Here is a 27,125-nt window from a genome sequence, read left to right as displayed (position 1 = left end):
CCTGTAATAGAATATATTTAGGGATATATTACTGGATACAAGACTGAGTAAAGAGATATTTAAATTTACATTTACATTTACATTTACATTTACAATTAAAATTGTCTCGTTCAAGGAAAAATGATCTAAATCGTATAATCATGATTCTACTCCAAATCCGAATCTGTTTTGCCGAAGTAAATTTTATTAAGATCATCATTTGGAAGAAAGGAATTGAGGCTTTGCCACAAACTCTGATTTTCTAATCCCTTAATCTTTGCAACCCAATGGTGTAGATATTTCAAACTTTTAACTTCAACATCAGGTTGCAAAGATATAGGGATTAAAAAAATTAAGTTTGTGGCAAAGACTCAATTCCTTTTGATTTATTATGTTTGATGTCTAAAAAATTAGGGGAAAATACAAAGTTTTAACATATTATACAGAATTAAGATGAATGGAAAATAACTAATTAAATAATAAAAAACTGCACGATATGAGGAAATCCTATGAAAATATTTCGATACGAGTAATAAGTGGATCTAGTTTCAAGTAAAACATGACCGATACACAACTACATTATCACGGGCAGCCGTAGTACATTGGAATTTCCAAGCCAGGTCAACCTTTCCGGTACAAGTTTGTACTGTATCGCCCGGACATTGGGTAAATAAAGCAGACACTCAATAGGACTAGCCGGTGCAGCAAGGTTGACGCGGTTAGACTTTGGGTTGAATTTACTTTTACTAAAGGGTCAGGGCTTATACCCTCTAAATCTTATCTTTCATTGTCTTAAAAACAAACAAATTAAGTATTTTTATTTACTGTCTCTTGCTGTATAAATTCGCAAATAACAATTATCTTTTTTCAGATTGAAGAAATCTGAAATCAAGGTTTTCAAGTTACAAATAATTTGTATTAATATGCCAATGCTATTTAAAAAACAGTTCCTAAAAGATTGTTTCAGATTTTTTTTCAGTTAATAATAAGTGTAAAATTGACATTAGTCTCTATCAACTTATCAATTACTTTTTATTTAGAATATGATAAAAGCATTGTCAAGACTTAACGAGATATCATCCCTACTCCTCAGGAATAATATTCTCAACATTTTGGTGAAAACATCACAGAAATATTTTTTTAAATGTTTAAATCCATTATATTTTACAAAAATTTTGGGTTTTTTTATGATCCGGAAAAATATCAAAATGTTGTTTTTTAATTTCCAAACAAATTTAAATATTTTGAAATTTATTCTTAAACTACAAACTAGATGATACAGGTCTAAAATTTGCAAATGAGAAAAAGTAGAAAAGATTTTTTAGAATCTTTCGGTTTCAAAAAAAGCTTTTTTGAAATTGGCAACTTTTTAAAGTTTTAGCTAAAAATCGTTTAGTTTTTAAAAATAAAACGAAACGAAAAACTGTCATATTTTTCTTTCGTTTTAAAAAAGATGCCCATCCCCAGTAACCTGTAGTTTGGGGGTAAACTATCTATCTGTAAACTATAAAGGTTAAATAGTTTGAATAATCAAAAGTCATAGTTTGCAATTTAAGTTTACATGCGGCAGTACCGGCTCAACCCAATCCTATCCGTTTCAACTTAGCTTAGCTTTACTGTGAAGAAAATTTAGGAATTTGTGTACAAAATATTGAATATACTGGATTCAGAGAGAATGATAGAACCCAGTCATCAGTTCGAGAAATACCAGCTGAGATACGTAGTATACTGGACTCGGAGATGGAGGAGCTCAAGAACATATTGAAGGAACAGAACAGGAGTGTGTCCAGAACTCTTCAACAGGCAATCAGGTAGTTCATCTGCTCTTTAAACCATATTTATATTTCGGGACCACCCCCCCCCCCAACTGATATAAAAGTTTGGTCCATATCTTAAAGTTCCGATCTCAATTTGATATGTTAAACTTAAATTCTTTTTTTTCGCTTTTATATAGTTTTTTTTCGACGGATGCGTTTTAAATACCAAAAAATTCTTAAAAAATACAATTGAAGAAACAACAAATCCTGACCCGGTTAGTACATTGTGCCCCCCCCCCCCCCACCAAACATTTTTTTTTGGAAAACCTCAAATTATACTGTATAAAAGCTGGTCTGTTACACCAACTGCTGAGTCACCCAGACAAGCAAAGTTCGTACAGGAGGAGTAAAAAAACGTGAATAGCGAGATCCTGAATTTATAGCAGCATTTTTTTGGTAATTTTATTTTTGAAAAATATGTAAGAAAGTTTTGAATTTTTTTTTTGAAAATTAGATGAATAGAAAATCAAAAGTGCGGCAATATATTATGTCAATCGCACCTTAAAAGCTTAAACAAACCAGAGCAGTTTTGGAGAAAATGCGCGAAATTAAATTCAGAAATCAACATATTCTTATAATAAACTTTTGTTGCGTACTATTTTCCTAATATTATAATTCAGATATTTTACCTATCTCAAAAATTCAAACTAGAAAAAGAATTAAAAAAGAAAAAAAAATCATCAAAATGATTTTTTTTTCAAAAATAAAATTAAGGATTTTCTGAATTTAATTTCGCGCTTTCTTTCGGAAACTACTGATCTGATCTGTTTAAGATTTTATAAGGTGTGATAGAAACAATATATTCCCGCCCTTTTGTTTTTCTACTTATCTATTTTTGAGTAAAAAATAGTTTTGCGGATTTTTTAAGGGTCTATTTTTTTAATTTTATACATATTCGTTAAAAATGAGATTACCAAAAGAATGCTTTGTTATATGAGAGATTTCGCTTTTCACCCTTTTTTTAGACTCACCCTGTATATGTATATATATAGATTGGCTCATAATAAATTTTCTTTTGGGTTTTATTTTAAGCTTTTTTTTGTATTTTGTGTTTGAAAATAAATACTAAATACTAAATGAAACTTAACAACACAAACTATAGATCAAAGACAGAGAAATGTTATAAAACCTAATAGCTGAAAGTGGGTCAAAAATAGATTTAGGAAAAATTAGGTGAAGTATGGCTGGGTGCCGTTGCTTGTTTGTATTAAAAAAACGTTAAAACGGCTGAACCGATCGGGCCCATATTTTATGATGGATATGACCCCAGGGAAGGTTTATGGATGCTCAAAATTAGAAAAATGTGTCTCCAAATATTTTTTTTTCGTAAAATTTTGAAAATCCACGAAAAAAAATCTTCGAATTTCTGTGTTATTGTTATTTACTGTGCAAAATTTTTTGATGAAAGATAATGTATTTCTTAACTTAAATTATGATTTAAACATAAAAAATTAATTTGTATTGTGTACAAGGAAAACTTATTTTCGACACAAGTTATGATTTTGATTATTGCAAAATGAACTTGAAACACAACAAATGAGAAACTAACACGACCCATTTTACTTCATAAGTCAGGACTAGCAAGCTACCAGTTAAACAATTTGCTTTATATCACCATTTAATATAAACCAGATTGCTCAAATATCGTATTCTTATACAACAACTTCATGAATTTTGCTACAGAAATATTATTTTTTTTTTGTTGATTTCTTAATTTATTTGTAATTTTCTAAATTTTTCTTCTTTTTTTCTTCAATTTTTCTCAAACTTGAACTAATTTTTGTAATATAATCTTGGATCTAAAATATGTGTTATTCTCTGAATAGAGATCCAATTATTTTGAGAGCTGATCATTTAGTACGTCATAAATATCATTTAATACGTCATAAATATCAATCAATATATTAAATGTTAACAATAATCATATTTCCAACACAAACATCAAACTTTTAAAATGTATCATCAGAAATATGTAAAATGTATCATCAGAAATATGTAAAAACAAAGATTTTCTTTTAGAGATGAAGACCGAGGGGGTTTAGGTTCAGACACGGAAATTGTTATTCTCCAAGCCCTGGCCAAGCTCAACCAAATATCAGGAGTTTTACTCAGGTATAGAGCCTCATCTTTTTATACTCCGAGCCCTAGCCAAGCTCAATCAAATATCAGGAGTTTTTTCTCAGGTAGAGCCTCATCTTTTTATACTCCGAGCCCTGGCCAAGCTCAACCAAATATCAGCAGTTTTACTCAGGTAGAGCCTCATTTTTTTATACTCCGAGCCCTGGCCAAGCTCAACCAAATATCAGGAGTTTTACTCAGGTAGAGCCTCATCTTTTTATACTCCGAGCCCTGGCTAAACTCAACCAAATATTAGGAGTTTTACTCAGGTAGAGCCTCGTCTTTTTATACTCCGAGCCCTGGCCAAGCTCAACCAAATATCAGGAGTTTTACTCAGGTAGAGCCTCATCTTTTTATACTCCGAGCCCTGGCCACGCTCAACCAAATATCAGGAGTTTTACTCAGGTAGAACCTCATCTTTTTATACTCCGAGCACTAGCCAAGCTCAACCAAATAAAAGGAGTTTTACTCAGGTAGAGCCTCATCTTTTTATAATGCGAGCCCTAGCCAAGCTCAACCAAATAAAAGGAGTTTTACTCAGGTAGAGCCTTATCTTTTTTTATCCTCCGAGCCCTGGTTAATTTCCGACAAATATCAGATATATACAGACAAAGAAACGCTTAATTGAATATATTAACTTTTTTTAGATTCAAGAAATTTTATGTGTTGAAAAAAGTTGAAGTACTGCGAGGTACTTCGCATACATACGAAATACAATAACGGTGTTGTTTTCCATGCTGTTGTCATTGCCCTTTTTATACCTTTTTCTGGCCGAATAACTGGTGTAAGATAAGTACCCCGACATTTTAATCTTGGAGGATGCACATCAGGATCACTTTGTGATTTTGCCTGACCCACTGGTAGCATCTTTCCATCGTAAGTATGGGAGCCGGGGGGTGCCGGAGCTCATGGGAGTTAGCACCGATGGCGGTCTGGGCTCTCCAAGATTGGGGTTCTTCAGATCCTCCCTTATCTTATCTTATCTTACACAGTCGAACTCAAACCTGCAATTACTAATCCTATTTTATACTTTTTTCTTCTTTTCTCGTTTTCTCTCTTATGTTTACAGTAAACCAAAGGAAAATAAAAACTCAAGGTTCAATACAAGTTTTTCTCTTGTTGGACAGATTTTTATTATTTTTTCTACGATTATTTAAGAACTGGTATTTTTTGTTCTTTTACATAGATACATATATTATTTTCTTTTTTTTTTTAAGAACTGGTATTTTTTGTTCCTCTACATAGATACATATATTTTTTTACTATATATTTTTTTCTTAAGAACTGGTAATTTTTGTTCAATAATTGTAACTTAAATGATCGTTTGGAACTAAATGTTAACATTTCCATATTTGTATTTAAGACAATCATCACATTTTGTGAAGTTTCTTGTTCATCTTTGCTTCATAAATGTTTTATTTGTGGAATGAGTAATATGTATGTTTGATGTACAGTGATAACCAGAAAACAGTGGAATAGGAAGACGACAATAATTAAGTTTATTTGATGTTGTCACGAGTCACAAAGCAAATAGTTTTACTAGAAACTTATAAAATTACTAGGTAAGTGAAAATGATCTGTTTACACTGCACAACTGCTGTATCTCAAGCTCGTTGGAATTTTAAAAGTATGACTTGATTCTAAAAGTCGTCTTCTTATTTCAGAGTTTTTTGGTTATTCCTGAAAAAAAAATTCAAAAATACCTCCTCTTCCCCTCTTTTCAATATTGAAACGTACTTGTATAAGGATTTATTTTGGAGATTTGTTGTAAATTATTGAAAATTTATAATATTATTATTATTTCAGTATTTGAAAATATTTGGTCCAAATATCAAAAGCAAATCACCCTCCAAGCTTAAAATAGATATTTAATACAATATTTTCAAATTTAACCTGAAAAGGAGAACACAAATTCCTGCATACAAATAATCTACTATAAAAGGCTGGGAAAGCTATAAAAATGTGATCGAAATATTTTAATTCAACTGAGCAAATGAAAATTAAGCGTTCAGAGTTCAGGCTGGAATTTTCTGTGTAAAAAGTTAATGGAATGTTATCTCTATAAAATGAAAATTTGACATTAATAATGTGTACTTAAAGGGAGTGACCGGCAGTATATGGTAGTTGAACTGAGAATGTAGTATTGTGAAAATGTCTAATAAGTCTCAAATGATTCCTAAAATTTCTCCACAATACTACATTCTCAGTTCAACTACCATACATTGCCGGTCACTCCCTTTAAGCAAAAAAGAAACAGACTTTTCCTCTAGAGCATTAATAAAAATATATTTTGAAATGCAGGGAGCAGGAGAAGACAGAGAGACAAACTTCTTCTGCTCTAAGAGCACTTCCAGCCCTGGCACAATTTATTCAAGTCAGTATTTCTATTTTATATTTTTAAGTATTCTTCAGTGCAGTGTAAGATCAACAAAAATGAAAAAAGTCAACTTTTTGTCTATAGTCTTTTTTTTGGGGGAGGTTGGGGGGTTGGTGGTTTGCTTTAGTGGATACGTTTTTATTTCTATCTTTCTTTTAAGGCTCTGAAAAGTATTCCAAAATTCTAAAAAAAAAAAATTAAAAAATGTTTAGTCAAGTTGAAAACAGACTTTATGCAGGCTGAGACAGCTGATATCAAAGAGCTGATCTCTAAACCTGACACGAGCAATAGCGAGGAGTTTACTCTGCTTCAAGATTCTGTTAGGAAACTACAAATATATCAAATATCAATAGACAAGGCATTTAGGGGGCTTCGCTCCCATCTTCTTTTTCAACTTTTAACTGTGGCTTGATCTGTGAGCATCTTCTCTTTGTACAGTATAAAAGTCTCTTTTTTTCAATTTTTGGATTTCATTTTTTCGCGCGTTTTCAAGATATTTCAAATTTAAATAATTTAAGATAAAAACATTTTTAGATTACATATTTAAAGTCTGATTAGCCATAAAATATGAGGCCACGTGAGGTCCCACACAAAATTTTGGCCTGATCGTTGCTTGTCTGTCTGTTTGTTTGTATCCAATAAACGTCAAAACGTCTGAACCGATCCGGCACAATTTTTTTGAGGGACCTCACATGACCCCAGGGAATGGTTATTGATGTTAAAATTTCATAAATTTCCTCCAACAAACATGTGATTTTCATTAAATTTTGGAAATCCACAAATTTTTACTATCATATCCGCAAACTTGTTGTTAGCTTTTATTTTGCAATGTATACAAAGAGAAAATGTCCACAATTGAAAAAGAAGATTGAACTACAAATATATTAAAATGCAAGTATAAATAAATACAAATATATTAAACTACAAGTATATTAAAATCATATATTAAACCTATATTTGATTACAAAAATGTTTAAAAATTAAAATACTAAACTACAAATATAAGGAAAAACAGGAAGCAAAACAAAGTAATAGTAAGACCTCAATAATAAACTGGAAATAGATTTATTTATATATCGATTTATTTCTGTGCGTGAGCTTGTGCCCACACCCCTTATCCAAAATAAATTATTAATGTTAAAAAACTACAATTAGATTAAATATATTAAGCTATAAATATATTAAATTACAAATATATCAAATTACAAAAAAATTAAAATACAAACATATTAAACTACAGATATATTAAACTACAAATATATTAAACTACAAATATATTAAACTACAAATATATTAAACTACAATATATTAAACTACAAATATATTGAACTACAAATATATTAAACTACAAACATATTAAACTACAAATATATTAAACTACAAATATATTAAAATACAAATATATTAAACTAAAACATTTTTAACTGCAAATATATTAAAGTACAAATATATTAAAATATAAATATATTAAAATACAAATAAATCCCCTGATAAGATATTAAAGTTTACCGAAAATTGTTTACTAACATTTAAGAAAATATTATAAACAAAATTTTAGGGAAATCCCACACATTTTATATCTACATTTACCATTCTGATAGTTATTTTGAACGAACAGTTAATAATTTCGTTATTTGGAAGAAAATGCTAGAAAGCTTGAATGCTGTCATATTTGTATTATTAAAGGCAAAGTTTAGCCAACGATAAACTAATCACACGAGCAATCATTAAACTAAACGATATTACTCAACTTCTTCTCAAGGAACACAATTATTCATTAAAACATTTTTTATATTTTCTAGTCTCTGTTGTGATGTTTGTTTGTCCCATCATAACATAGTAACCCCTGGACTGATTTGCCTCAAATTCTAATTGGGGAGAACCACGGAAATGTTCTTATTTTAGTTTTGATATTCTTAGTTGAGTGGGTCGACTTTAACAGCGAAATTTTTGTGCGGTTAAACGACGGGATTAACTATGAGTACCCTGGGCAACGCTGGGTTCCCAAACTAGTTTGATAATAAGTTAGTAAGCTATTTCTACTGCAATTGTTCGCTGTAACTTTATGAATGTATAGTATTATACCTCATGGTTATTTTTATTGCAGTTTCAGATACACTTTTTTCATTTACTTTATTAAATATTAAAGACATATTGCAGTCTATTTCGTTAAATAAATGTTTTACTCAAATATGTTTTACTTTAAATAAATTTTGATATAAAATGAATGCCATAACTCAATAACGGCTTTTACTATATTAGAGCACTCAAACTTCTTCACTTTTTACACGCCTCCCCCCCCCCCTCTACCTCTTTATTTTACCAATATTAAATAGTCCAATCAGGATAGGGTTAAATAAGAAATGAAAATTGTGTGTTTAAGGATGTAAACTTTACAACAGCTGCGGTGACAAATAAACTGCCCGCAGCCCTAACTGCTCTAATAACCTCGGAAACCACCAAGATTAAGGAGATGATAGAGGCTCAGAACATTGCTGTCATAGGTCAGTATTGGTTTGAAATATCTTATACAATTTTAATATTTTTATCAACATATGGGATTGCATGTCCAATTAATGAGTGTACTTGGTGGTAACCGGCAACAAAGTTCGCTGAAAAAGTTTATGGAAATAAAGTCTTAAATTTTGGGACTAAAGAAGTCCTGTGGAAAAAGTTCTTGAAATAAAAGTCGCTGGAAATAAAGTTTTACCATTTTGAGACTTAATTTTCTATGACTTTTTATCCGTTTAAAGTATGATTTTATAAAAAAACGTCCGCGGAAAAAAGTCTTATTAAAGTAGAAAATGCAAGGGAACGAAGGTTGTTTACAACCATGTAATAAATGGGCAATTGGTATTAAAACACTCATGGCTATATTCAAAATACGGATGCATAGAAAAAAAAGAGTATTTTATATGAAAAGTCATAGAATTGACCTCATTTTTGTAAGTCTCGGGGCTTTTTTTCTTGTTTTTTTTTCGGTTATATTTTCTTCAGGACTTTATTTCCTGTGATCTTATTTTCTTTCCTGAGACTTTATAGGCAGCTCCATATACTATTTTAGGAAAAAAGTCCCAGGAATTAAAAACTCAGGACTTTATTACCAGTTTATTATTTATATTTATTTCGTCTTAGGACTTCAGAAAATTGGACTTTTATACCTATGTTTTTATTTCCAGGTTTTTTTTTCCAGAAACTTTTTTTCTGGTGACTTTCTTACATAGATTCTAATTGGCAATGCAACTCTTGCTTGCTTTTATTTATCATTTCTACCTGTTTACACTTACAGTCCTTACAGCACTAGATTGAATATTTTTGAGGTCACGTGAGCCTATACTCCCTTTCAGTTTTCGCTAACACTCCCTTTAAAAGTAATGACGTTGTAATTTAAGTGACCATCCATTTAAAGAGAAGCGTGTGTCGTCCAATTCACAACGGTACCCTTGAAACCTTCATGTGAACAATAATGTGGAAGATAACGTTTTTTTTTCTTGAAAAGTGTTTAATTTAGATAATTTTTCCATTGTTTCTTAAGCAAAACATGCACAAATGACTTAAGCAGATAAACGACGGATAAAACCATAGATAATTTTAGATTTTCTATATAATGATATTCCAGGGCCCAACAGGTTATATAGCATAAATATGTGAAGTACACCTGCAGTATGGAAACAGTACAACAAAATGGCCGTGTTACACTTTTTTCCATTAAATTCCTCTCTATATATTCTATTCTCTATGGATAAAACAAACAATTTTCATGAACAAAAAGATTTATATATTCTTAATTAGAGAAGGTTACAGTTGTGAATCTGACGTGCCACTTCATCAATGGAGGGTCACTTGAAATCATACAGTCCCTGTAAGAGTGACGAAATATTTGTTCATTTTATTAAATTCAGGTATACTCAGAGAAGAGGAGAATCTTGCTAAAGCAGAGAAAATAAATGACGAGAATAGGAATATTGAAAAAGCGCTGAAAGATGGTGTTGATCCCAAAGCTGCCAAATCTCTGAAAGACAGGTTTCTAGAAGTATTGGCTCCGATCATTGAGAAGAAATCAGATCAAGTAGAATCCAGGACAGATGACGAACAAATAGATTCACTTCTCCTCGCACTTACTCCGCTCTTAGATCAACGAAGAAAGCAAGAAGAGGAAGAAGAAGTCAAAGAAGAGAAAGAAGAAGAAGATACAACAGAACTAAAAGCTGAGTTGAATGGACAGAAATCTATAGTTCAGGCTTTACTAAGGCTGACAAACATTACTAAAACTTTACTGGAGGAGAAAGAGGAAGAAGTGAGAATAGATGAAGAGAAAGAAGAAGAAGAAGCTGAAGAAGAAGATAAAAATAAGAGAGATAAAGAAAGAAGAAACTGCGCAGAAAAAGATAGATCGCCCGCTAGCCTGCGAGTGATAGATTATGAGGATTACAACAATGGGTTTAGGAATGATTTCTACGATGACAGAAACTATAGGAGTCGACCCCGAACACTTATAGAGCGTGTAGCCAGTAGTTCAGGTAGTAGAGGGCTCAGGGGAAATCAGGCACTTTTTGAGGAGTTTGTTAAGCTTGCCATAGAGAGACAAAGGTGGGACCAAGCAGCTGATGTCCATGATATCATACAAAAAACTCTGACAACACCTGCTCCAGAGTTTGATGACTATGATGATTATGATGAATATTTAGATGATATCAAGGTCCAAAGAAACCATCCTAAAAAGAACAAAAATAAGTCAATTGACACAGATGAATCAAGATCAGCAGAGACGATACGGAATCAAAGTAGCAACCTTGACTCCCTAGAGGAGTATGATGAAGAGATTGTCCCTGGTGGCAAGAAACTGATCAGATCTGAGAACCTGAGACCTCAGGGCAGTAAACTCTCAAAATCTGGAAATAGAAATAATATTTCTAAATCCAAGCATAAAAACACAAGGAAACATCGACCTGGTAAAACTCAAAAGGTTGAAATGAAAGAACCTGTGGAAAAACCTATTAAGGAAGAATTTCCTGAGGATAAAGATATTACTGAAGAATACTATGCTTATGAAGAAGAAGATGGGGAAGAGGCAGCATATGAGGAGGATTATATGGAAGAACCTCCAAGAACCACAGTTCAATCAACAACCACTTCTACAACTACAAAAAGACCTAGACCAACAAGGCCAAGAAAGGCTTCAACAACAGCTAGAACAACAACAACACGTCATACAACAACAGAAGCAACAACAACTCTTCGTACAGCGACCGAGGAACCATTTTATGAGGAAGAATTTGAAAATACCAATGAGTTTGAAATTGCTGAAAACCCTGTAAATGATGAAATCCCCAATAATGAAAACTTACCACCACGAGAAATACAAGATGGCCGACAACAACAAGAAGTGAATGAGCGTCTCAAAGACTTATTTCAATCTAGAAACAATGAACTTCAAAACCAGGAGTCGTCTTCCTTCAAATCTAATATTCAGCCTGAATCCGAGGATGAAGATCTTGAGTCCAGAGCTAGAAATGAGGATGAAGACGACCGTGAAGAATCAAGAACAGGATTCCAGAATGTAAACACAAGAAACTCCTTCAACCGAAATCAGAACATAAAACTGAATATGGATCCTAGAAAAACATTTCCCCGCCGACCATTCTTTCAAGGCAGACGATCAAACACAGAAGTGCCTGAATCCAAATATCAAGATGAAAATCAAGATGAAAATCAAGATGAAAATCAAGATGAAAATCAAGATGAAATTCACGATGAAAATCAAGATACAAATCAAGATGAAAATGAACCTTCACCTTCCAACGGAAGTATAGACAACAATGAAAGTACTACTCCTGGCATAGAACCTGAAGTCCTTGAAGTTACCTCTCCCCGTGCTACTCTAGAACCTGTTACTATATCTCCTACCCTGAGAACAGTTGAGCTTGTACCTGAACCAACCAGTCCTGATCCTGTAGTATTCCTCGCTAGCCTTGTAAACAAGATGAATAAAGGTTTAGATAAACTAAACTCAGGTAATAATAAGTCACCTTACCCCCGAATTGTAAAAATTACTACAGTTTAACCCTGAACTTGGGAGAAATTAAAAGAATTTTTAAAATGTCGTCTTCTAAACCTACTGAAAATGAAATGTCACAGATATTTCTTATTTTAATTGAAGTTATATATGGAGCTCTTTAAAACAGTTCCCGCATATTTCATTGCTATTTATTTCTTCTTAAATAACTGAGATTTTAGTTTACCCCAGAGATCTTAAGACATCAAAAGAATTCATGAAATGTCGCCTTCAAAATTTGTTGATGGGTTTTATACCTTTAAACGTAAATTGCAGTAATCTCAAAAATAAATAAATAGCCATGAATATGCGGGAACAGTTTTAAAGAGCTTAATAAAATCATTTAATTAAAAAAATATCTGCAACATTCCATGTTATTAGAAAGTAAGGAATACAATTTTACAAATTTTTCCGATGTTTCATTATATTTGAAGTTAACTGTAGTATAAAATACATTGAAAAATTGTGAAGCCGACATTTTATAACTTTTGTCTGTGTCTCCTAAGTTCTGGGGTTAACTGTAGTAAATTAAATAAGTGGGTAACTGAACACTTGCTTTAAACTGGAATTCATAATTTTTACTTTTTGCAACCTTGTGTCTTAAACCTTAGATATTTCCAACTATAAATTCTTAACGTTTTAAATACCAATTGTTTATACTAACAACAAACTGCATGAATATAGAGTGTTCAATTCTTTGCCAGCTGGCATTATTATGACTCAACATTAGAACCATAAATTAATTAAAATAACAGATAGGTCACTAGATGTCGTCTTTTCAAAATTACAATGAAACTCGTTCACTTAAACCCTGAGGCAGCAGCCCAGAGGAGTTTAACGCAGTCGGCGCAGAACAGGCTCTCTGCGCAAAACTCCTATGGGCTTCTGTTTCAGGATTTTTGTGAACGAGTTTCATTGAAATCTTGAAAAGACGACATTCAGTAGTCTATCTGTTATTTTAATTAATCTATGATTAGAACTTAATCTAAATTTAATCAAAATTCCCAATTTCCTATATTTTCTACTCCTCAGTAAGCAAATAAAGAGACTTTTTCAAGCGATCCATGATCTAAATATGAGCATAGCCGATTTACAGCTGCAACCCTTGAAACCTGCGTTGGAGCAAAACGATGAAGATAACCATATTTTTATATCTAAAAAATTCATAATTTTCAATTGTGGTTCTTCATGAAATGACTCATAACACTTGTTGAGAAAGAAAAACTAAGGTGTTTTCCTAAGATAAAAGATTAAAGAGTTCCGGGTTCCCATTATAAATTAAGGATGCAACTTGATAAATGGAGGGTAACGCAATTAAAGGGTATGACGCAAAATTTCACACTTTTTTCTTTCGAATATTTAATTATTATCCGATCCTAATGAAAATCAATATCACAGTTAGTTCCATCCCCAAAAGATAATTACATTGTGAATTGTGATCGGAAAATAATGAAGCCTTTAAGAAAAAAGTGTGCATTTTTATTTTATACTCTTTACGCCGACCGCCCCTTTACATTTTATATTAAAGGAGACACTGGTAACATTGAAAGCCTTGAAATGAAGAAGATTGTAGCTGTTGAGCAGGAAATAGAAACTGAAACCAGAGAAGCTGAAGAACAGCCTCCAGCAAGTTCTCTGGTACAGCTCTTTCAAAAGAACAGAAAGCGAACTTTCGGGGTTCCACGCCGACCTAGTTTGACCGCCAAGGTGTCCGACAATATTAGAGGTTTGGAGGAATCTAGTTCAGACACAAATCAAGAAAATGTCAAGGATGTGAAATCTGAAGAAACTACTGACAAGGTTGAAGGTGCTGAGGAGAAAAGGATTGATGAAGATATAACAAATATTGTTCCTGTTGAAGAATCACGGTCTAGGTTTGGTTTACCAAGACCAACCAGAAGGAAGAATATATTTACTAAAGGGCCGTCCACCCCGGATACAACTACTTCTCCTGGAGTTCTAATCATTGAAGAGGTCACCACAAGGAAACCTAATTTCATCAGACCAAGACCTGTTTTCAGGCCTAAACCTGAACTAAAAAATGAAATAGAAAAGAAGGTTGAAGACTTTGGAGATGTAACTTCTTCAAATACTTTAAGTTCTCCATCAACCTCCAATACTACAGAAACACGTACTATAAACAAAGACGAACTCCCCAGTTCTTCAAGTATGTCTCCCCTAGAGAGTCTGTTTAGAATAGCAAGCAACAAAAATAAGGAGAGTTTAGTTGATGTTTCAACTTTATCCTCTACTAATCGAAAATCCGAACCAACTGGAATTAGAAAAAAGAAGAAAAAACTCCTAACTAATAGAAATCTTCTTCAGCTGTCTCCACAAGAACGAATGGTTCAAAAAGTTCAAGAAACACTAAATCAAAATAATTCTAGTCCTTATACACCAGTAGATGATACTGAATCTAGATCTAATTCACCAGTAGACACCGAACCTACAGATGTTACTGAACGAACTCTTAAAAAGATTTTACGTCGAAAGAAGAAGGATCGAGAAGGGAAACTGTTTAGCGACGAAGTTTTTCTGACCCGTAAAAAAGTTCGGATCCGAAGACCTGTGAATAGTCCAGACTTTCCTATTGTTTACAAATAATCGGCGGTGTACTGCAGATTTTATATAAAACAATTTTTTAGGTGATATTTGCTCTTGGTGCTCAACTTTATTTAGTATTGTTATAAATTGTTAATGTTTATATAATTGTATAATGTTCAAAATATATTTGTTTTCTTTAGAAAAACATTTGTTTCAGTAGAAAAAGATAAGCTTAAGGTTTTAAATCTTGTTGATTTGCACAGCTAGTTGATATCATTTCTCCGGCCTTGTTGCACCTCGTTTTTTTGGTTGTTTATGGTTTTTGAGATTTTCTTAAATACATAAATAAGTTTTGTTTATCTTTATAAATAATCACTCGATGTAAATCTGCTATTTGGGAAAATATAATTTTCTTCAAGTAATTTATTTGGTTTTATTCAGATTTAACTATTAATTACTACTTAACCGGGAGATTAAGGGAGGATAATTAAATTGAGGGGAAAACCACTTAGCCGAGGGCCTCCAAGACCTTTTTGGGGTTCTAAACCTCACGAGCGTAGCGATTACATTAAATTCGGATTAAAAAGAATATAAGAAAAAAAACCCTGGAGAAGAAGAAAAAAATAATGTTTTTCAATTACTTTTTCAATACTTTTTGTTTGGAGGGGGGGGGGGGGTTCAGAAATCAGAATTAAAATATATTGTTATTGTTGGATAACGTACGAAAGAGAAATATTTACAGGTACGAAATGCTACAAAATCAATTACTTTTACTGATAAAAAAAGATAAAAAAAAACTAAGATGCATTCAACTACATCGAGAGTATATATAAGCCATCATCTAATTTCTGCTCGCTTGAATAAAGACACATTTGATCTGAAAGTGATCACATATATTTTAATTATAATAGATGTTTTAAGAGCATCAGAGTTTTATCACTACTAACTAGCTGAAGTGCCCAGCGTTGCCCGTGTAATTACAAAAAGATTTATTTTTTTAAAATTTTAATTTCTTTTTAGTCTAGGTTACCACTCCTGGGATATCCTTAAAAAATTTCAGCCCATTCGGTCCAGCAGTATAACCGGCTAAAGGGATCATATATACGAATGTCTTGTTTTATTATATAGATTATAAACATTCTACATACTCCAAATCCTCAGGATCAGATTCACTATGATCCTCAACAGCCTTCTTTGGATCCTCCAGACTGTTTCTTGGCACATTTTCAGATTCCAAGTAGGTTGCCTCATTTTTCTCTGTTCTAGTTGGCGGATTTTCGTTTTGAGGAACAACTTTTGAGTTTCTTGCGCTATTAGAGACTGTGTAAAGATGCTTCTTCTCTTTCCTATTTAGAGCCTTCTTTATAACATTACTAGAGAACTTGTTCTCATTGTGTACAGAAAATGAGAATGAGGCTAGATCTAGTGATGTAGGAAGGGTAGTCGATGGAGGATAATCTAGAATAATCCTGGGATCTTCCACATCTTCCACTACATCAAGGAACGAGTCTGTTTTATCACTGACACGGGCAGATTTTCGGATATTAGAAGTGGACGGAGCGGTTACTGGAACGGACGGATGGATATCAGATTTGGACGAATTTTTATCCGATTTGGACGGATGTATATAAGATTTGGACGACTGAAAAACAGACTTTAATGGAAGGATACCCAAGGAAGAATGTGGTCGTTTTAGCCTAATTTGTGATGTAGAACAGCTTTCATTGTCAGGAGAGAGTGGATTATTGAGTTGGATGATTTCACAAAAATTGTTTAAACTTGACTCATCTGTTTGACTGGAACAAGGAGAAACATAATTTGATATTGTAAATATATTACTTGATGTATCCGCCATCCCTGAAAACAAAGAACCATGACATTTTAAGCGTAATGAAATGTAAAATTGGGTATTGAGATTGGGAAAACAAAAATAAAATAAAGTTTGTCTTTGATAAAACAAAAAATGTACAAACATTTAAATATATATATATAAAACATACCATGCCATCTACATTATAATAAAATGATCCACATTTATTTGTTGTTTATATCCAACAGCAAAAGGGAAGTAATTTGAAAATGTAAGAAAATGCAATGACGATATTCTGTGTAATCGTTTCTAAGGTCTCATACTATAATGTGGGTAATCCTGACTATATGGGGTGTTCCAATTAAATAGAAGTCTAAAAACATTAAAAGTTAAAACAGTTAACACCAAAAACAACCAGTTTTGGGATTTCCAAAATGTGGTCTATACCAATTTTTTACCTTCATATTCCAGAGTCCAGTTTTTTAAATATAAAAAACTATTCAAATGTTTAATTTCTCCGTCATTTTTAAAGATAAAGAGAAGACCACATTTTGGAAAGCTCATTAGACATTAAATCTTTTTTAATGCACTGAAAGTCATTAATTATTTATTGGAAATCAAAGAAGATATTCATCTCCTCTCTCAATTCCCATGTTTATTAGGACACATTGTACCTGGTAGCTGTGGAGGTGGATTCTGTTCATTACATTCACCACTTTCAATGTCGTCTTTTCTTCCAACCCCCGGGGAGGATTGATGGGTTCTCACAAGGGTTGACAGAGAAAATTCTTCCTTACTTGACGATAATCTTCCTTCTAAATTGTTTATGCTTTCGCCACTTTCTGTTTCACCTTGAGGGGGCCTGAATAAACAAAAGGTTAAAGAATTTTTAAACTTCCTTTTTGATATTTAGAACGTTATAATGTAAGTGAAAGTATTGTTAGACTCTTGAGCTCTAATAAATTTCGATTGTAATATTTGTTTAAACGAAATTAAAGTCTAAATTTTAAAAAACTGGAAAAAAATGTTTTTTGTTGGTTAATCACCCTGCTTATAACACTTGATGTACAGGGATACCCATAATGGATGAGACTTTATTGACGACTTAAAACTTTAAAGTTATAACGCTCTGAAGGCTAAATTTTGTTACCTGCCATTAATTTAGTTGGTTAATGATAAACTCAATGATTTGGCAAAGGAAGAAAAAAGTTTAAAGTTGCAGGAAATAAAGCATGGTGGGAAAAATACTGATTAAATTCTGTACAGTCGTCTCTGAAGTGTCATTCTTTGTGCATAACCAAACGAGGATAAATTGGGTGTACTGCACAAGACCTGATTGTAAAGTAAAAAAGTTCCAAACCTTGCCAAATAAAAAACTTTGATGATTCAAAATTAAGGCAAAACCTTTAAGGACTACACCCTGTCTAAACTAAATGAAAAAGCAATATTAGAAAATGGAATGCTTCCCTCCCCTCTTGACTTTTATGATTAAGGCAGAAGCAGACCTGCTCTGAGAACTGTGTATCGATCTGATTTGTGAGAGTTTTGGAGAGCTGGTAGAGTGGAGGGGAGAGAATGTAGGTGAGGTGGGGTTGGTAGAATGGAGGGTTAAGAAGGGAGGTGGGGGGGAGTTGGTAGAATGGAGGGGTGAGAATGGAGGTGAGGGGGGGTTGGTAGAATGGAGGGGTAAGAATGGAGGTGGGGGGGAGTTGTAAACTGGAAAAGGTCGAATTGAATTTAAGGAGTTGGAGTTTCTGTTAAGTTGCAACTGAATACCTGCAATAAAAAAACATAAAAAACTTTGCATCAATCTCAGATTTTCTAAACCTTATTCTTTGCAACAACTTTTCACTATGTATGAATATCTTTCTACCTGCAAGACCCCGAGGATCCAAGTTGAGCGCCTCCTGGTACGATGGAAGGTCTTGAGCCTCAATTGTTTTGTAATCTGGAGGTAGAGATTTAGCTCCTTCTCGGGAGTTCTGAAATTCCTAAGAATTCAGGAAACTGCAGTTTAACCAAGTTTTTCGGGGCAATCGAAAGAATTTATAAAATGTCGTCTTAACAATTTTTCACTGGGTTTTATACGGTTATGCAAAAATCGCAGAAATTGTAAAATAATAAATAAATAACCATGAATATGCGGGAACAGTTTTAAAGAGCTTCATAAAATTATTTAATTTAAAAACTAAATATCTGCAGCATTTTATTGTCTGTAAGTTAAGAATACGACATTTCATAAACTCTTTCGATGTTTCCGGAGTTATGGGTTGAGATTAATAGATTAATTAAAATAACAGATAGATGTCGTCTTTTCAAGATTTAGAGGATTTTCGTTCTCAAGAAACCTGAGGCAGAAGGCCAAAGGAGTTACGCGTATTTCAAAGTTTTACAGGGTATTCGGTCGTAGTTAATGAATAACGAAAAGTAGATAAGATCTACAAGTATATAAATTATACAGGGTGTCCCCTATCATATTAGACTATTAATATTGTCATCCAGAAAAAAACAATCNGGGGGGGGGGGGGGGTCCACCTCCCCCCGGTTTTCTCCATAACATAAAATACTAGAAACACTTAGCACCCGATCCATATTTGACAAAAAAACACCCGATCTTGAAAGGGTTAAATTTCATGTATATTTATGACATTACCTGATTGGATAGAGCGTTCAATATTGATTTGAGAGTGCCAAACACCATAATAGCTGCCCCTAAACAAATAATTAAACAGATTAACTAAAAAAAGTTAGAGTACTGACGTCTGGTTTACCCTAATTAGGCTCTATTTTCTTTTTGTGATCGTATCTCAATAACATTTGATACCTTTCTGGAAAGCCCTTGGACTCTACTTTAATAATCTGCAAAAAATTACAAATTTGTAAAATCTAAACTATTTATTGCGAAATCTTGGCTGTTTTGCAAAACATTTGTTTAAACAAAAATTGCGCAAATAAATGTGAAAAATCAAACATTTTTGAAAATTTTACAAAACATGTGTATTTAAGAAAAAATTAAATTGAGAAAATTCCCTGTTCAGGCATCTGTGCAAAATTGGTTTGCAAAAGTTGTGCAATCTGCTGTCTTTCGTCATATTCTTTCAAAGAGCCATTCATTTTTGAAATCCAACGACTAAGTATAGGTCCAAATATAGATTCCGTCTGGAAAAGGTAAAATAAGGCATTTAGGCAGTATACCTGAGGACTCAGGCAGAAGGTATACTGCATTAAGTGATGGGCATGTGTTAGTTACAAAAATTGGAGCTTCATGGCTCAGATACTTCGCAAAAAAACTATAGGGGTGGAGGGGGGTAGTGTTGAAGGGGTGGAGGGGGTAGTATTGACCACCCTCTGTCGGAAGGGTTGGCTTTAAAATCCATTCTTGCCGTTACATCAAAATTTTGGTATTTTTAAAAAATTTTGTTCTATAACTATCCTTGATGTATGTGTTTAGAAGAAAATCACAGTTTAATTCTTCAAATCTTTAAATCGGGTTGTTTCAATTCTTTTTACATTTAAATATTTTTCTAAAAGAGCAGAACAGGGATTAGAGGGAGATGTAAGCGTTATTAAAAGTGGTTAATTCTGATATTTCTTACAAGATTTTCTGTTGTAGAAATGAGTAATTGTCTTTTTATAGAGAAGCCAAAATCGAAAATAATCAGTTTTCCAAACTGTAAAATTTGAAATCTCATTGAAGGGTATGTGAATCGGACATTGCATCAAGGGACACACGAAGTTACACTTAAAATCCCTGTAGGTACTAAATAAACGGGAGGATTATTTTTCTGTAATCTTTAATTCTCTTTTACTATTGGTCGAGCTTTAAATGTTTCCAAACAAAAATTTCGACACCTGAACAATGATATATCTATATGCTAGCTTTAGCTGGCCAAACGGCTAAAAAAAATAATTTATTTTGCCAAACTTAAAACTTTTTTTCTTCAAAATTCGATTTTTTTATTTCATTGGCAATGCCAGGCCATTCAACTAGTAATTTAAAAAAGCGATACCAACCTGCAACCAAGAGAAATATTCCAACATACCGAACATACTCATCCCAAGAATTATTAAATCCTTAAATAAATATATTTGAAAATGCAATATTAGCACATAATACATCGTCAGATAGCATTAACTCTCAAACATTTCAACAAAGAGAATTTGGCAATTAACAGCTTCTCTTTGTTTGCTACTAAACTTGTAATTTAAAAAGGGCTTGATAGTGATCAAACCATTATTAGTAAAATGTCGTCCTGATTGTATTGATATAATCGCCAAACACAAGTTGTGGAAAACTAAGAAACTTAAATAAATCAATACAAGTTTGTGTTTAATTTCACGGAATCATCCTGACAACAATATTAGATTCAATCAATATTAGAATCAAGTTTTAATTTTAAGAAGGCCAATGAGCATAATACACAGCAATTGTGCAGTGTTATCAGACCCATTTCACTAAATTTAATAAGTGTCTAGTAAAACTGTAACATAAAATACACATAAGTATTGATTTAATGTCGTCTACCTATTCCATCGATTTCTGGTTATCCCTGTGTACAATAAAAACAATAATCTCTTAACTTTTAACCATTAGCAGAATTTTTCGGGTAAAGTTTTTCAGTTTCTTTTTAAGGTTCTATAATATGTTGTAAATGCCCTTCTCCAATAAATTCTTTTAGACCTGTATCAATCCAGGTAAAACTCAGTCCCTCTTACTATCAATGTCAATCCGGACACAATATAATCTGTACCAATAAGCAATCCCTCTCGCTATGACTGGTGAGGCATAAGAACTAATCAATGTCAACCCGAACACCATATTATCTGGTATCAGTTCTTTACTATCAATGTCAATCTGGACACGATTTTATCTGTACCAATACCCAATCTATATCTATTTTTTCACATCGTAATCAAAGCGGAGTTTAATTACAAATAAATGTATTTGGGGTTCTATGTTACAAGTTAAAGTTAATCAACGTAATTACAAGTTTTGCATCGTTATATACAAACGTAATTAAGCTAATCATGTTACATAGTTATTTACAGTGCAGTTAAGATTACTCATGATATGGGTTTTACGCAGCTATAACAAACGTAGATAACAAATAAAGTACAACGTAGTTCAGGTTACAGATAGATAGAGGGTTACACGATATTCATTGCAAATATACTTACTTTTAGGTGACTCTTTAGACCAACTAGGGAAACTATCCGCTTGTCCTGAAAAGATGTTGTTTTCTTATCTTTATTTTGCCGGTAATCTGAACTTTAATCTTCATTCAAAATCTTTAAAGGACAAGGGAAGAGGTTAACCCAGGTTGCTATATAGTTTATATTTTTTAACATTTTATTTTTTTTAGAAACGTTTTAATGGATTTCGAAAAATGTGAGTGGTCCGCGGCATTCTTAGATAGTTGCGCAAGCGACGAGAGAAATAATGAAATTCAAAACAAATTAATTGAAAAATATTATAAAATATAAACTATATACAAATGTGGCGAAAGAAAATCGATGACTATAGGTTGTAATATCTGAATGATTTGTTTGAAATTAAATTTATTTTTTACGCTCTAAGTCGTATGTTGCAATTTTCTGAATTTGTATGGGCGCTACGTTATTCGGTATGAGACGTCTTTAACAATTTTCTCCTTATAGACGCAACAGATAGAAGTAATATTAGTAGCGATCAAAAGCGCTTTTTTATCGCATTAAACCTATACCCCCTTTCATTTTTCGCGAACACTCCCTTTGAAGCAGCTTGCTTTAATATGACAATATTGAGCATCTCATTTCTGATTTTTGAAATTTGCATCTTAAGAAAAAATCTTACCAATTATAAGAGATATTATACCAATATAGAGTAAAATTAGTCCATATCTAAACATATAAAAGAATTGACAATCTTTAAATATAGAGAATATAAGAAACAGCTTACAACTTACCAACTTTACAACTTGATTGTGTAAACCTTTGATATTTCAAAGTTAGATTATTTGATCTAACAGAATTCAATGTTTGAATTATCTAATGTCTACGTCAAAAATAAAGGAATTTGAAACTCAGAAACAATTGCTTTGTCTTTTCACAATATATTATATCGAGGTTGATATTTACCTCAATGGAAGATATAAGTTGGATAATCTAAATCTGTTGCTGTTTTCCTCATTTGTGTTCTAAAAAATATCTTTTGTAAAAAAGTATATCAATTGCTTTAATTTTTACAATTTTATCTTGGCATAGTACTTTCATGTTCCTACAGTCGATCGAGCTAATAATTACCACAGTAAAAATTAAAAGGCCCAATCCAAGCAGCGATTTTGACGTTTATTGAATGCAAACAAACCGAAATTGACAAACCAAAATATACATGCAAACAGATTTGTGACAAAACTTCAAGAAAAGGAATTGAAAAGTTTTTACAGAATCTAAGTTTTTAATCCCTATATCTTTACAAGCTGATGGTGTAAACCTTTGATATTTCAAACTTAAATAGTTTGATATAACAGAATTCATAACTTGAAATATATAAAGTCTCTGACATAGGGTTGCAAAGATATAGGGATTAGAAAATCAGAGTTTGTGGAAAAATTCTTTCAATTTCAAATTCGTTCAAAAAGGATTGAATTCACTTCTCTGATAACAAATCATTGAGTTTTTGCCACAAACTCTGGTTTTCTAATATCAATATCTTTGTAACCCAACGTATAAATCAAAAATCTAAGTTTGAAATATAACAGGTTTGCACCATCAGGTTGCAAAAATATAGGGATAAGAAAATTTGATTGTGTGGCAAAAACTCAATTCCTTTATCCGGTCACATATTAGATATTCAAAACATGTTTTTTCTTTTTCATTTAGAATTCACGTTTATAGCTAGCTGCACCGTTTATCCGGTGACATATTAGATATTCAAAACATGTTTTTTTCTTTTTCATTTAGAATTTACGTTTATAGCTGCACCGTTTTTTAGTTTTCGCGCCATTTTCTATTTGTTTCACTATTTTAGGTTTTTTTTGCATTGTTTTTCTTTTAAATTTATAGATTTTTATTTCTGTTTTGATACTTGATAAATAATTGTACATTATAATTGTATCAAGTATTTATTACAATTTAAAATTTTTACTCAATTATTTGAAGTTTATTGAAGAATAAAACCCTCGGTGACATTTTATCTACTTAAATATGCATGAAATTGATTCGTATTTGAAGGTCGCAAATCTAGAACATACAGCTAACATAACAGAATATATATACTTATATCAAAACGAAAATGTCGAGACTAACAATATTGATTAATGTTATAATATATTAACTTTGATTTATATATCAATATATATACATATATATATTTCACTTTTTAACTTCACATTTTTTATTAAAAAAGAATTATACTAAACATAATGTTTCGCGTCTATCATGACGATCCTCACTAGTTAAAATTCTTTGAAATATATAGGTTTATATTCTGACCATTACTTTCTCTACAATTGTAGGGGAAATTTCTCCATGCCCCCCTCTCACTCCTCATGCATAAAAATTGTCTAATGTATACAATTGTATCCCTTGATCCTCTGCTTATAAGCTTCTCAATCGTTTAATCCATTAGTTTTTGACATAATGTTGATTTGATTTGGAGATGTGTTTTTTTAATTTAAACTATTTAGCAAACTGTTTTGTACGTTTAACAAATAATTGGCAAATTAGAATAAATCTTTAAACTTTAAACCTAGAAATTAGTAATTAGCAATGAACACAGGTTAACTCAGCAAATACAACGTTCGTAAACTAACTAAATGTAAAGGGTCGGGAATGAGCAATAAAGCTAATCCATTAGCTGATTCATGTAAACCGGTTTCAACAGGAGTTTTTGACTACCTGCATGAAAATATACGATCTTAAATCTTAAACAGGATCTACTTTAAAAATAATGATTAAAAATCGTTTAAAATGCAACTAATAATCGTTTGTTAAATTTCTCATTTGAGTTTTCAACAATTTAAATATGCAAATTAGGCGACTGTTAGCCGCCTATTATGAAGCTTTTTTACTTCACAAATAACGATTTAAATTCGTTTAATTTCACCAATTTCTAATTAAGAGTGCAATGACTGACTTCACAACAGAGATAGGTTTAAGCTAAAGACCTGATTAAAGGAATTGAGTCTTTGCCACTAACTGACATTTTCGAATTCTTTAGAAGGTGTAAACCTTTAATATTTCAAAATTAGATTATTTATCTCACTGAATTCAAAGCTTGAAATATCTAAGGTCTAAGACATAGGAATTAGAAATTTTTAATTTTTGGCAAAGAATAAATTTCTTTGAAGAAATATAATATTTTTTAACTCTGTAATAAAATCGCGCGACAGTTCTATAATAATGTTCCTTCATTACATATAATAGAGCACAAGTGGCCTGTATTGAGTTGTTTAAATATGTTGATAATTACGCAATCAATATCTATAATATCAATATCTATAATATCTATCTTCCTTATGTATTACACAAAATACGCAATAGTTATTTATTAATTATGAACCTAACGGCCAATTCAAATCACTTATCAGTAAAGGTTTTGTAAAAACTGATAACTAAAAATACTGGTCTCATTTCAGTATATTTATACATATATATATTTCAGTATATTTATACATACATATATGTATATTTATATAGTTTACATAACCGTATCATAATACTAGTCTCATTTCAGTATATTTATACATATATATATTTCAGTATATTTATACATACATATATGTATATTTATAGTTTACATAACCGTATCATAATACTGCTCTCATTTCAGTATATGTACATTGTACATACAAGGGTTACTTTCGTCAAATTAAAGTAAAAGAATTATTGTTTTATCTCTTATACAAACTCGGATCTTATGATCTTTATATCTTTGCAACCTGATCTCGTTGACCTTTCTAGGTTGCAGAGATAAAGGGATTATAATTTATTTGAGTTTGTGGCAAAGACTCAATTCCTTTCATGTTAAATTGAAATCTTAAATGCTTTATGCCATAAGTTCATAATTGAAGATCTATTGCAAAGAACTATAACATGTTTGGAATTTCTAGTTTATCAAATAAATTTGCGTTTCTCATTCTTGAACGTAAAATTTATAAACTTTAAACTTTAAAACTTTTTTTCAATAAAGTAAAAGGCACCACCTAGGGCCCAAAATGTTTATTTTGTCAGTTTTAACGCAAAAGAATTGAGTCTTTGCATCAAACTCAAATTTTCGAATCGCTATTTTTTAGCAACCTGATGATTTAAACCTGTGATATTTCAAACTTTAATAATCTTAGCCAACAGAATTCACAGTTTAAAATATCTAAGGTCCAAAGCATTAGGTTGGGAAGATATAGGGATTGGAAAATCCGAGTTTGTGACTAAAACGATCAATTCCTTTTGACAAATTTCAACTCCTTATTTAGGCTAACCTTTAACTTAAATAGAAATATTTTTCATAATAGTTTAATATTGAAAAAAGATTAAAAGGCTCACATCATAAAGCTTTTAGTTTACGATTGCAAAAATCTCTTGTAAAAAAAAAAAAAAAAAGACGGATTTTTACCCCGATATTTTCTTACTTTTTAGAATTAACAGGTTTGAACCAAATTAACGACCTATATTTAGACTAGAATATCAACTTTTAAATATGCCAATACAAAAATTATGATGGGGGGGGGATTTATTATATAAATTACCTGAGATTCACACACCATATCAAGAGGAAACCCTGAAAATTTATTTTATAATTTTTATTAAAAAAGGAATTCAAATTAATCGTTCTATGTTATACTTAAAGGGATCTAGATACTATTTCAAATGTAAAAAGAGGTGCATGTCCGATTCACAATAAAGATAAATTAAGGTTTGTTTTTCTTTCTGAAAATTTATTATTTTATCTGTGGTTTTTGTATAAGGGTCAAATAGATAAACGACGATTTCTACCTTATTTTTGATCAGATAAAGGTTGTAAGGACACCGTTTTGGGAAGAAATAACAATAATAAAATTACACACTCACAATATATAAAAGTTATGTTCTTGAAGGAAACAAATGTTTATGGAATATTTGCTTAAAATCGAACCTGTCTAAATGGAGGCTGGAGCCAGACTAATTTTAAAATTTACGTGGGATGAATTCAAGAGGATTGAGAGTAGAGATTTTTTCAATATCTTCTCTCCTTTACCGGGGTTTACTATTTTTATAACATTTTGACCGGCCGTTTAGTATATCTATTAACTTATTATAATATTTATCAAACCATGGTTTACTTCTTATATTAGTCAAACCAAAGTTAGTTTTAACTGTTCCTCGTATTTAAGATTTTTTTAAGTTTTAAAAAATCCAAAATGAAGTAAAACAAAACATTATTTTAACCTTTTTTTGTAAACGAAACCC

At 31.7% G+C, this 27,125-nt stretch overlaps 2 protein-coding genes and 1 long non-coding RNA gene across 3 annotated transcripts; 1 reads left to right on the top strand and 2 right to left on the bottom strand.

Annotated features, from left to right (window-relative positions):
- The first annotated feature begins 1,010 nt into the window (after positions 1 to 1,010).
- On the top strand, positions 1,011 to 15,095 carry LOC111707411 (uncharacterized protein DDB_G0283697). The gene is made up of 9 exons (XM_023480515.1): positions 1,011 to 1,072; positions 1,650 to 1,790; positions 3,816 to 3,908; positions 6,216 to 6,288; positions 6,530 to 6,615; positions 7,978 to 8,053; positions 8,675 to 8,795; positions 10,194 to 12,305; positions 13,875 to 15,095. Exons 1-9 carry the CDS (start codon positions 1,023 to 1,025, stop codon positions 14,948 to 14,950), a joined length of 3,828 nt encoding a protein of 1,275 aa, XP_023336283.1. The 5' UTR covers positions 1,011 to 1,022; the 3' UTR covers positions 14,951 to 15,095.
- Positions 15,096 to 15,768: 673 nt separating this feature from the next.
- LOC111707403 (uncharacterized) lies at positions 15,769 to 18,687 on the bottom strand. Its single transcript, XM_023480508.1, has 4 exons — positions 18,574 to 18,687; positions 18,206 to 18,476; positions 17,375 to 17,562; positions 15,769 to 16,747 (listed from the first exon to the last, which is right to left on the bottom strand). The coding sequence occupies exon 4, from the start codon at positions 16,743 to 16,745 to the stop codon at positions 16,020 to 16,022; it is 726 nt and encodes a 241-aa protein (XP_023336276.1). The 5' UTR covers positions 16,746 to 16,747; positions 17,375 to 17,562; positions 18,206 to 18,476; positions 18,574 to 18,687; the 3' UTR covers positions 15,769 to 16,019.
- Positions 18,688 to 19,352: 665 nt separating this feature from the next.
- Positions 19,353 to 26,460, bottom strand: LOC111707404 (uncharacterized). The gene is made up of 5 exons (XR_002766422.1): positions 26,426 to 26,460; positions 22,818 to 22,876; positions 22,534 to 22,580; positions 20,715 to 20,774; positions 19,353 to 19,412 (listed from the first exon to the last, which is right to left on the bottom strand). It is a non-coding gene; the product is annotated as an uncharacterized LOC111707404 (long non-coding RNA).
- Positions 26,461 to 27,125: the final 665 nt, after the last annotated feature.

The sequence above is a fragment of the Eurytemora carolleeae genome, unplaced genomic scaffold (genome assembly GCF_000591075.1).
Source record: "Eurytemora carolleeae unplaced genomic scaffold, Eaff_2.0 scaffold272, whole genome shotgun sequence".
NCBI classification, from domain to species: Eukaryota; Metazoa; Arthropoda; class Copepoda; order Calanoida; family Temoridae; genus Eurytemora; species Eurytemora carolleeae.
The sequence above is the reverse complement of the archived record's forward strand: the minus strand, read 5'-3'. Positions and strand labels throughout refer to the sequence as shown.